Source organism: Dysidea avara, chromosome 13, assembly GCF_963678975.1.
Source record: "Dysidea avara chromosome 13, odDysAvar1.4, whole genome shotgun sequence".
NCBI lineage: Eukaryota > Metazoa > Porifera > Demospongiae > Dictyoceratida > Dysideidae > Dysidea > Dysidea avara.
The window spans coordinates 7403738-7415907 of NC_089284.1; the positions used below are offsets into that span (position 1 = coordinate 7403738).

At 39.0% G+C, this 12170-nt stretch overlaps 3 protein-coding genes across 3 annotated transcripts in view; 1 reads left to right on the forward strand and 2 right to left on the reverse strand.

The window, feature by feature from the left end:
- LOC136242483 (intermembrane lipid transfer protein VPS13D-like) overlaps window positions 1–12170 on the forward strand; it is a 120354-nt gene that overhangs the window by 81351 nt on the left and 26833 nt on the right. The gene's annotated exons all lie outside the window — the stretch shown is intronic.
- LOC136242546 (dapdiamide synthesis protein DdaC-like) lies at window positions 91–2466 on the reverse strand. The gene is made up of 6 exons (XM_066033993.1): window positions 2278–2466; window positions 2099–2229; window positions 1369–1575; window positions 1054–1290; window positions 331–621; window positions 91–279 (listed from the first exon to the last, which is right to left on the reverse strand). The coding sequence occupies exons 1-6, from the start codon at window positions 2414–2416 to the stop codon at window positions 199–201; spliced, it is 1086 nt and encodes a 361-aa protein (XP_065890065.1). The 5' UTR covers window positions 2417–2466; the 3' UTR covers window positions 91–198.
- On the reverse strand, window positions 3013–3671 carry LOC136243455 (uncharacterized). Its single transcript, XM_066034960.1, has 2 exons — window positions 3491–3671; window positions 3013–3440 (listed from the first exon to the last, which is right to left on the reverse strand). Exons 1-2 carry the CDS (start codon window positions 3669–3671, stop codon window positions 3013–3015), a joined length of 609 nt encoding a protein of 202 aa, XP_065891032.1.

Consider the following 12170-nt stretch of genomic DNA (forward strand, 5'->3'; position numbering starts at 1 on the left):
GGGTGATGCAACACTCATTCAATGTGAAGGCATTGAAGTGATAATGTGTTGTAGAATTTCAGTGTTGCATCATCCTTTACATGACCAGTCTTAATGTGAACTGATTCATTATAATGGATAATAATTTGCTGAACTATATATTACAGGTGAGCATTGTTGAATGTGAGTGAATTTTTAAGCTGATGTGTCTTGGTCTCTTCATTCACTTTTTTCACGCAGGCTGGGCCTTAAATATGGTTTTGACCATGCCACAACAATGGATCTTCTGCCTGTGTAGGGCTATAGAAAAGGAACAACTCACGTTAGGTATGCATAATACATAACACTAACCTGTCTACCATGTGATATTCTATAGTTGTCTATCATAACTATATCTCCTTTTTTCCAACGATTGAAAACCATATTCTTCCAGGTGACGTCTCGTATGTGTTTGTTTTCTGCATTGGATATTTCTGTACCATCCCCGTAACATGTGTGAAGGCCACAATTCATTGGACCGATAACGTTCAGGAAGAACAACTTAATGAACCACATTATCCACGACATAATCAGGTATCTCAGCTGGCCCACCCTCTTGTAGATACGATAGAACTCATCAGGAATCATATACCAATGGAAGACCTGTTAAATGATATCAATAACTATAACTGTTTGGCTGATAGTATGGTTGTTCTATTCTACTGTGAAACTGTAAACCAGTTGCTATGCACCAATAGGCCTAGCAGATGTTTCACTGGCTAATAGATATTTGAGGTGTTCATCTGGTGTAAATTACAGCCAAACTTTACAGCAACAAAGTACATGATGTAATATTATGAACTTGCCTATCACTTTACCCACTAATGTTATTACTTTAGGTGACCACTTTACTTGGTGTTAAGAACAATGATTTGTACTATAAGAACCTAATCACCTACCCACATAGTAAAGCATGTTAGCTAGCTGATACTACCACACATTTTAACTTAGAAACTTTTCTCCTGCCCACTAAAGTAGAGCATAGTCAACTGTTGGGTATTACTACACATCTGCTCATATTTGTATTGTTCTTACCTGTAAGTGATTGAACCAAATTCGATCACCTGTGTCAGGATGATTTTCAAATGCATCACGTTTGTTGACAAGCTTCAATCCATCATTTTTCTTCCAACTAAAATCTATGAGAGTATCTCTGCACTCGTTCTCAACATCCTCTTTCTTCTCCGTATTAAATACCTCAGGCCATCCTTTCAACTGAGTTGGGTCATTAAAAACTGACCAATTCTTTTTGTAATTCCGAACAACCATCACCTAAAACATGATTGATATCACTGAGTCACATTTATAATGCACATCTAATATTTATAATGCACATCTAATATTTTGTACCCCTTTGTCTTCAAATTTCTGCCTCACAGCAGGGTCTATTTCATCATAAACTTTCTTGAAGTCACACAAGGCAGTCTCACCACCTGGACCGACAGGTTCCACAAGGCAGCAAAAGTAGAGGTTCCTTGGGGGAGCAGCAAGGAAAGACATCTCCAAATGTTGAGGTATGGGATAGAATGGTGGCATCTCTGAAGCTGTAAACACATACTACAAAGAAAATGACACAGTTTATACACACGTATAACCAAGAGTTCATAATAATATATATATACTAAGGAGAGTATCCTACTCTCATATACCCCTGTAGAAAGGCGTATCGTGAAGTTATGACGTAACACTTCTGAGTTCGCCCGGTTTTCTTTGTATAATTAATGATGTCATTAGTTGAACACGGTATCGATTGAATGCGTGCCTACCAACGTCGCTAGCAACCAAATTAACTCCAGCTCTAAGCGTTTCTCACCCAACTACAATCGTTCCTTCATGGATTAAGACCTCTTCGTAGGCGTTTCTTACTAGGCCATTCGCGAATACGGCTATCCTGAGCGTCGCAAGTGTGAAACGGTGCTAACGATTCTTACACTTTTACGGCTTCCTGTACGTCACAAACCACAACATCTTGTTGTTACGTCATAACTTCACGATACGCCTTTCTACAGGGGTATATGAGAGTAGGATACTCTCCTTAGTATATATATTATGAACTCTTGGTATAACTATATAGATGTACCTCCGTTCCCGGGACTTGTTTCCTAGGAGATGTGCCGCGATATGCATCACATAGCTCGGGATCAACTTGCGTTACTGCCCGTTCGAACTCCACACCCTCATTGATCTTAAAACCTCTGAACATCACCGCGCCTATGACCACACTATATGTTATTCGTGGTACCGCGCAATTACCCATACCATATTCAAGTATCTTCTTCCTCATCAGTTCCTTGTTTTCTCCTATCCAGTTGATAAGAAATTCTGCTGAATCTTGCCCGTTCTTTGGTTTGATAAATAAAGGGAGCGTTTCCCCGTCATCAAAAACCACTTTATCCATTGTTCAGCCGTTGTCCCTTGTACATTTGTGTAGTTGTGTAGATACTAACACGCGCATCGTATTTATAGTAATCTGCGCAACTATGTGGGTGTGTTATAGGTGTGTGATCTCCGTAAATTCTACACGACTTATTGAGTCACGTAGGCGCCTGGCTTTACATAGTAATCCTTGGGGTGTATATAAAGGATCTATGGTACAAGTTGTGTTTAGCACGTGATCGAAATAACGAACTGTGGCAGAAAATTAGTGGAACAGCCGGTTGAAACTGGGGGCGGGCGCTGCCGTATTACGATGATCGTACGGGTCCAGGTTAACCGGGTCTGAGCTTTTCGGCATAGTAATATACTGATAACAAGAGTCCATAGTATCATATGGACTCTTGATAATATGTATGACGAAAAGTATCGATATGAATACGTCGGGCGCCGCCAAGATAATTACATCACGTACGTTGATTATAACATGTGGGACTCAATAAGCCTTTCCACTAGAGGTTCCATCAGCTATTCTTTCTATATCATGCTCTCCAGCCTTCTTTAGATGTCACAGCTTCATTGTACCGTTTATCCTCATCAAGTCCTTCAAGCCTTGTCTTATTACATCCTTCCATTTTCTCTTTGGACCTCTAAAAATATTTGCTTGGGGATTCTGTGATCAGGCATACGTGCAATATGATCAAGCCATCTCCTCTTGATCTTGTCATCAATTAATTCTTCAGCCCCCCATTTCCTTCTAACTGCAGCTGATGTAATTCTCTCATTCCATTGCTGTCTATTTGTAATCCCTAGAATTGCTCTTAAACACCTGTGGTGGAAAGTATTCAGTTTCCTTATGTCCTTCTTCAAGGGAATCCAGCATTCAGCATCATACAACAAAGCAGACAACACACAAGCCTGGTATACTTTTCTCTTAGTGTTCAAAGTAAAGTTCTTGTCTCTAAAAACAGTCTTCTTCAGTGCCCCAAAAGTTTGAGAAGCCTTTGCGATACGTCTCTCTACATCAACATCCATCTGTCCAGATGCAGCTATCAAGGATCCAGGTAAGGGAAGTCTTCTACACAACACAAATCACCACCATCCACTGACATCAGTTCACTGTCACTCTCCTCAACTGTTCTTCCTGAGACCATGTGCTTAGTTTTAGCAGCACTAACTGTTAACCCAAAGTCACTGCTGGTACTCTGATATTCTCTAGCTGATTGCTCCATTCCTGACCTTGATGAAGCCAGCAAAGCCCCATCATCAGCAACAAACATTCACTCAGTAAACATATGCTTGCATTCTTGGTGTATCTTCGATAAAGTTTCTGATCATACTTTTAATACAAAATTACCCCCAACACCCTCAGTACCCTCTAATTTCTGTTTCCATCTTTGCAATACAGCACAGGAAAACAAGTTAAACAGCACAGGAGACATACAACAACCTTGCCTTAAATCATTGTTCACTTCAATCTTCTCTGACAATGATCCATCTATCCTTATACTCTGGCAGTCATTCCTTGGTGACATGACCGTACTAATCTAACAGTTCTATCCAGCACGCCTAGTTTTTGCAATATCATCCACAAAGTTTCTCGTGGTACCGAGTCATAAGCTTTCTTGAGATCTATAAATGTAAAATAACATTTGGTGGTATGTTCCCAAGACTTTCTACAAGTTGACGGATAGTGAAAATCATGTCCATACATCCCCTGCCTTTCCTGGACCCACACTAAGACTCAGGAAGCTCATCTTCTGATAATCCTTGTAATCTTTCCTGAAGAACTCATGCAACCACTTTACCCACAACAACCAATAAAGCTATTCCTCTCCAATTGTCACACTGCTTTAAATGCACCTTTCTTAGGAACAGGTATCTGTACAGCATTGCGCCAGTCAGCAGGAACTCCACACCTGACTAATTAAAGTTACGAACGTCCCCATAATCTCACTATCACTACAAATTGCCTTCGTCATTTCTGGTAGGATACAGATTCTCCACCAGCCTTTCCATTCTTAATCCAAATCTCCTGCTTAGATGGAGACTCTTCCCTCACTGGCCTTTACTGTAATTTGGAGATTTCATCAACTTTAAAAACACTCAATATTCAACATATTCGAAAAACGCCTTCTCCATCATTCCAACACTAACTCTACACAGACACGCACACATACATACATCACGAAGACAAAGATGCAATACAACACAAAGACCAGTCCAACTATTTGTTTAACTATACAAAATACCATTAAAAGATCCTGAAGCATGCTGATCTTGAGGACCAGCTGAAGTAGAATTGTATCTACTCAGGAGTTGTGTCAGTGTGTGCAAAATCATGCACATTCTCTATACATTCAACTAATGCAGCCTTTCTCGGCTGCTCGTGTTTTGCAGAAACCATGAGCTACGCATGAGACATGCATTGGTTGTTGTCTCACGCATAGCTTTCTGTCTCACACTTTGCAATTCCTGGAAAATTTAGCCCCCATGTAATTTAATTATTTCCACTTAAGACCTCTCAACAAGCCAATAAATGGCTAAAAATGTGAAAATAGCATAAGAAAGTGGCAAATTTTGCAATTTTTACTGGAATCTGAAAACCTAATTATTTTCCACTGAGAGGGGGACCTTACTCATAAGTAGCTAAGAAAATCTCACTGATTGTTAGTCTCAGGTCTCACTCCAAGTGCAATTGAGATCTCTGGCATTTTGGTATTCTCACCTGGTGGGGACTTCTGATGTAGACATTATGCTCTTAGTTCAAAGGATGACTTGAACTTTGGTTAGGTGATGAAGTAAACTGTATAAGTAGTTAGTGTAGCTGTAGCTTAAGTATAAATTTTTGCTGTATAGATTAGTTTGATTTCTTTGTAATAATACTGTACTTCGGGTCCTCAACACCTACTACATGACTACTCTACATAGAATATTTTGATTGTTCGGTGATTGGGCGACATCAAGAGTTCATAATAACTCTGGCGACATACATAATGTCATTATAGATGAATATCTGTGGTAGCTAGCTATCATCTATATACAAACATTTGCTATATACAATTATCACAGGGAGTATAGGAGGGGGGGAAGGGCGGGGGAGCAGTGCCAGGGGCGGATCCAGGGGGGGGGGGGGGGGCTTTGGGGGCTGAAGCCCCCCCCTTCATATTTAGGCTTTACTTGATCAATATTAGGGTCCGCAACGCGAAAAATCGATATCCTCCAATCAACTACCTAACTATTGTCATGTGTTAGGCTAAGTGTAACTTGAATAACACCAGCGTGGCAGCCAAGTTTGTCACTTTCTTCTGGTAGAAAACGATACAAATATCTTAAAGCACGTGATTTTTCGTTGCAGCAGTTCGTAGGGTTCTTCGTATGCCACGATATTCACTCTCAACATTGTTCAAGTAGTCTATCATCAACTCAAAGTATTGGTGGTTTGATTTTATTGGTCAGTTTCCGGTGGCAGCACGATCTGTGCAGCTTTTTGGCGACAGACAAAATATTTCTTGCTCTGGAGCACAGGACAAGCAGAGCAGCAACTGCGCCGTGGGTCAGCAATGACCAGTACTAGGTAAAGTACCTGCATGCGGAGTATGGTTATAATTGAAGCTTGTTAGCCATCTGGCTGAGCCATCTGGCTGAGCCATCTGGCTGAGCCATCTATATGCTGAAATTCGGCCAAAATGACGCGATTTTTGCAAACAAATATCAGAATGGTTGATACATCAGTGAGACAGTCTCCAACAGCAAGGATACGAAGCTTATAAACACCTAACAATACGGCTATCTCGCCCAGTAAACGCATAGAGCAATGCATGAAATAGGCACTCACGTGATCGAAATTCAAATAGCGGAAATACTCATGAAATCGCTTTCATTTCTGAATAGGAACCATGCAGTGTGTTCCTTTTGTAAATATTTGTGTTAATTGTTCACTCAGGCGTGGTCTGGGCCAGTGCAGGTGTGTATTATGCTGTGATGGCATCATAGGGAGAGTCTCAGACTGCTGGGTTAATCGAGATGCTGAACCTAATGCACACAAACTGATTGTCACTTGATTCCAAGTGATTTTAATGTCATTGGAATAAATTATGGTTGTATTTTCCGAGATTTGAACATCGATCACGTGAGTGCCTATTTCATGCATTGGATTGCTCTATGCGTTTACTGGGCGAGATAGCCGCATTGTTAGGTGTTTATAAGCTTCGTAATCTTGCTGTTGGAGACTGTCTCACTGATGTATCAACCATTCTGGTATTCGTTTGCAAAAATCGCGTCATTTTGGCCGAATTTCAGCATATAGATGGCTCAGCCAGATGGCTAACAAGCTTCAATTATAACCATACTCCGCATGCAGGTACTTTACCTAGTACTGGTCATTGCTGACCCACGGCGCAGTTGCTGCTCTGCTTGTCCTGTGCTCCAGAGCAAGAAATATTTTGTCTGTCGCCAAAAAGCTGTACAGATCGTGCTGCCACCGGAAATTGACCAATAAAATCAAACCACCAATACTTTGAGTTGATGATAAACTACTTGAACAATGTTGAGAGTGAATATCGTGGCATACGAAGAACCCTACGAACTGCTGCAACGAAAAATCACGTGATTTTAAGATATTTGTATCGTTTTCTACCAGAAGAAAGTGACAAACTTGGATGCCACGCTGGTGTTATTCAAGTTACACTTAGCCTAACACATGACAATAGTTAGGTAGTTGATTGGGGGATATCGATTTTTCGCGTTGCGGACCCTATCAATATGCTGAGTATTATAATGTAATTTTGTCTTAGCATAATTATATGACCACAAATAATACAAATACTCATAAAACCACCTTATAAACATCTTTCCAAGGTATTATCAGTGGATTTATGCTAAAGTTTATGCAACAAGAACCCGGATCAGCATTGGAGGTGTACAAGATCGAGATACTCTAATAGAGCAGTCAGCTAACTACTCTAATAGAACATTCACTGGAAACATGTAGTTGTTTCTGTTATGGAATTTTCCTAATTTGCCTGCACCTATGCATACAATGAAGTACATTGGTCTGTTTAAAGGGCTTCATTCATCTACTTGTGCATGGCAATACTTAATTCAGGTACACAATTTCCATTGAAAATGCTCTCAGATTCAATCTTGTATTGTTCAAATTTCAATATTTTCCACTTTCAACATTCTTATTCTAACATGCACCTTCTTCAGTATTCTAACATGCACCTATTCAGTGTTGTGCAATTGTGAGAGGGGTGCATCATGTACTTGGTTGTCTGTACCTATCCAAACTTTTCCATTAGCAAAATGCTTTAGAGAGCCATACCTATAATCTAAAGGCTGTATATAAAATATCTACAGGCAGAAAATATTATGAATTTTATGTGGAAATGTCTCCAAATTGCAGTATTTTAGCATCTATTTTTCAAAAATTTCCTGGGGGGCATGCCCCCAGACCCCCTAGTTCCAGCATGCTTTGCTCTACCCAAGAGATTAGTACCTTGAGTTAGCCCCCCCCCCTTTTATAAATCCTAGATCCGCCCCTGAGTGCCTCCCCCCTTTTATAGTGTTGTTCATTGAACATATAGTTAGGCACCTTAGACACCTTAGACACAATTTGGTACATTTTCTGACTGTGTATTAATCTTTCTCTAGCGAATTGCTACCCATGCATAGTACAAGATGAACATGGAGATTAGAGCCCCTCTACATTAAATTTAGAGATCGAAATACTCTAATAGAACAGTCATCTACTCTAATAAAACAGTCAAGAGTAGCATTATTACTAAACACTAAAACACCTGCGCATGCTCTAAATTGAGTTACTGATTCTATCCACATTTTAGTTAATATATGTGACTGGAAAGATCATGCACATGCACACCACATGCACATCACATGCCAGGTTTGAATATTTTGCAATGCTTATGCTTTAGACTTTATGTATACTATTTCTGATTTCTAGCCTACTAGTATTTATTGAACTTTTCAATAAAAATTTATTTCTGCTAATGTCAAAGTCAATCTCCAAAGGTTAATTTTTTCTAATTTCCTTTGGAGAGCTATTATAGCCTATAGACCTTATACTACTAATTGTTTCAGTTCAGTAGCATTCATGATTCCAGCATTGAATTTTCATAAACATTTACAACTTTTAGTCAAAATTATCACCAAACACAATCTGAGACAGTTAAATTTTCTCAAAATTTTCTTGAGGGAGCATATATAGCCTAGACCTTGTACTATACTACTTTCTAGCTTGCTGTAGCTATGGTATTAGCATTTATACTTCCAGTGGTGAACTATAAATAAATATTCGCTGTTTACTTTTCAAAAATTCCTTGGGGGGTGGCCGGGGGCCATGTCCCCAGACCCACCTAGAAAGCTCATACTTTGCATTCTGCAGTCATTTCTACCAGAGTTTCTCCCTTAGAAAAATCCCCTATCACTAATATGGTACAACTACTAGAGTACTGATGAACAAAGCTTGCCTGCTGTACTGTTTGGTAGCCTGATTTTAAAAATTAATTTTACTTTAGTTCTTATAATTATACCACAGAATCAATCAATAGTGTAAAAAATGAAACTTTAACACACACACTATTAATCGGGTCACTGATGGCAAGAGTTCATGATCTCTTGATGATGGTGACCCTATTTCAATCCTGCCTTTACCTGCTTTAGTGGTGAAATTCACTAGATACTTTGCTTCTCTGCTTTTACTGTGTGATGGATTCTACTTTATAAATGCAGCATGTGTTCATGTGTGTCTGTCTATCTGCAAGTTTGTGTGTGTGTGTGTGTGTGTAGAGAGAGGCAGCATACACAAGTGGCTAGAGCATCAGCCTGGTAATCAAAAGGTTCCAGGTTCAATGCCTGGTTATGCCAATTTGGTGTTGTTTCCTTGAGCAAGAAACTTCACTCCAGTATACACAGTTGTATACTGGGGGCCTGGTGTCAACTAGGGAAGCAGCTCTTTCTCCATAAGACCTGGACAGTCCTCCTGCGGGTTACTAGTCCTGCTCCAGAGGATTTGCCTCAAGTGCTCAGGAATCCCAGTGCTGGTTCACTGGGTGGCAATATATAGCTGTGTTTTGCACAGCTGCCGGAAGCTTTGCTTTATGTGTGTGTCAACCTTGACGTGGTAGACCTGGAAACACATTGTGGGCTTCCTTTGTGTTGGCATTCAGTTATGTTGTTTTTGTCGGTCTATTCTTGTAGTTGGCTGATGCTAGTAATATGGCTAATAATATCCCCCGTCCATGACCATGTGGTGGAGACCAGATCTAGGAATTGCAGTCTCCTTTGTACAAGAAGGCATATAGAAGTTACCATTTGTGTAGTAAGAGGTTGGGGTTTGACTGTAAGCCTGATCAATCAAGTCCATGCAAGGGTATGGTAACAAGAATCAGGGCTGACACTTCTGTGTAGTCTCCAATCACTGTATATGGGGCTGGTGTAGACTTGGTGGAGATATGATGTTCCAGTATACTTGGGATATATCATTAGTAATGATAAGGAGTCATGTGCTGAGTTGTCTGGGCTATTAGCCAAGATGTTTTGATACCTCTGTCAGTCAGTCCATCTTTGCTAACAAACCTTTATTAGTTGGTGGTAGTAGGTGTGTGTTTATTATTCTACTGTAGTGACCACCTTGTTGTATGAAAGTGAAACTTATGGTGTGAAGTCTGATCAGACAGGGAGACTCTGAGACTGTAAGTTTTTCACAATAGAGAATTTTAAGGGTTTCTTGACATCAACAGTAGTTCCTCTGAACAGTTTTGGAATGTCTGATGTGGGTTGGTGCATATAGCATCACTGTCAAGTCATGCTGATGTGGATGAATGACAACTGCCTGTCCGAGCATATTGTTATTTGGCAAACTTTTAACTTCCTGGCCATTTCATGGACCCAAATTGCAGTGGAGAGAGATGCAGTTTTGAGGAATGTTCAAAGGATGGAGTTGTGATGTAGCCCTGGACTGCTCAAGGTGGTATGATATATTATGGTATGATTTGCACCAAATTATCTCATCTGGAGGTTTCAATATCAGCCTTCTTCGCATGTTGGATTTATATTTTGAACAGATACATAAATTATGAGAAAAATATCCAAAGTGGCATTGAGTGATTCAATAATGTCATTACTATGATTTATAGATATATATTTTGGTAATTTAGTCAATAATTTCATTGTGGTTGACAAGGAGGAAAACAGATAAGAATAGTAGTAGCAAAAGTAGCTATAACATTTGGTCACTATTTCAAATGATCAGCATTTAGTTTTAAAAATAGTTCCCATCATTAGGTCACACAATGAAGCAAGTCCACGATGCATGCATGCATGCATGGTGTTTCTTGTCAGTGACAAGCAGGCTGTCTGGTGTAAGGTGATCCAGTGATTATAGATTAGCTATATTAATAATTATTTCGTATTGTTATTATTATCAATAGCTACCTGTCTATTTTTGTTGCATGCATACTTGAACACACTACTGAACAGAAACAAATTGGCCATACTGGAGATATGCAAAATGTAGCTAAGTTAGCTATGTATAGGAAATATGTGTATAGAAGTTTATAATGAAGTCAAGGAACATTAACTGCAAAAAAAATTACAACTTGTATAATACATGTCATCAAGATATATGGCATTAACTTTCTGCTCCGATAAATTTCACATGTCACAACCTGTTCAAATGCATATTAAAACCTGCTATTGGAGTATACATTAACTGCTGAGATTAAATAATATTATATAGCATTTCTTGATAATTGTGTACTGAACATTGCAGCTTATTATGATGTCTTAGCAGCTAATATATACTCCAATAACAGGTTTGAATATGCATTTGAACAGGTTGAAATTCATCAGTGCACAAAGTTAATGCCAGAGTTTACCTTATATACCTATATACATTACCCAAGCTGATAATCATAATAGGTGTTTATATACTTTGATGGTACATCACAAGACAAGCTATAACTATATAAATAGACTTATAAGTGGACATAGTATTGAGTTTGTTGGGTGCTTCATGTGAAATGGTGAAGGACAAGATGTGTGGCCAGTGCTCCATGTGATTAGTTCTAAATTCATGAACTATAACTATATCGAACTAGAACTATATTGTGATTAATGCATACATGAACCAGTTAAATTTTAGGAAAGTACTGCACAACCATGTAGCTATGTATAGTTGTCCAACTGCAGACTGAAAAAGTAAACTTACAATAAATGTATCATCCATGATCATGTTATGTACATGCAGTTTGATATAATACGCATCACTCAATACTTCCTGATCTCTGCTCTTTCAATTTACTTGTATATTTCTGCAGTGTGTGCACTCCTAAGAGAGATCTGTGATGCATTCTAAATACATAGTATATTATACTAGGAGGTAACTCACTTCTGAGAATTGGAACTTTATAGCATCTCAGAACCAGATGGTATAGTTTATGCTCTGGCCACAGTAATACATGTATCCATATTATAATTAGTGTCACACACACACACAGATTTATAAATAATGCTTTGACAGTATAATACTGCCTGCATGTGTGAAAATTTAATATGATTTCCATCTAGCGTGCAGGCATTTAGCTATTAAAGCATTAACAAGTAGTAAATTCTTCAAGGCCAGGCAAAATTAATTCAGAGCAGTTTATTGTCACTGCCTGCACTTCAAGATTACTCCAAAATTTTCATTGATATGTTGGATCATTATTTCACAACAATAGGGCCTATGCACATAACTAATACATAGGAGTAGAAAT

What these genes read in the sequence shown, in the direction of transcription:
- LOC136242546 (XM_066033993.1), bottom strand. Translation starts at nt 2,416, where the DNA reads ATGGATAAAGTGGTTTTTGATGACGGGGAAACGCTCCCTTTATTTATC. An exon ending in AGAAATTTGAAGACAAAGGG is followed by an intron (nt 1,291 to 1,368) that starts GTACAAAATATT and finishes ATCATGTTTTAG; the next exon opens with GTGATGGTTGTTCGGAATTA. An exon ending in TTTGGTTCAATCACTTACAG is followed by an intron (nt 622 to 1,053) that starts GTAAGAACAATA and finishes ATCATTTAACAG; the next exon opens with GTCTTCCATTGGTATATGAT.
- LOC136243455 (XM_066034960.1), bottom strand. Translation starts at nt 3,671, where the DNA reads ATGTTTGTTGCTGATGATGGGGCTTTGCTGGCTTCATCAAGGTCAGGA. An exon ending in TGAACTGATGTCAGTGGATG is followed by an intron (nt 3,441 to 3,490) that starts GTGGTGATTTGT and finishes GATCCTTGATAG; the next exon opens with CTGCATCTGGACAGATGGAT.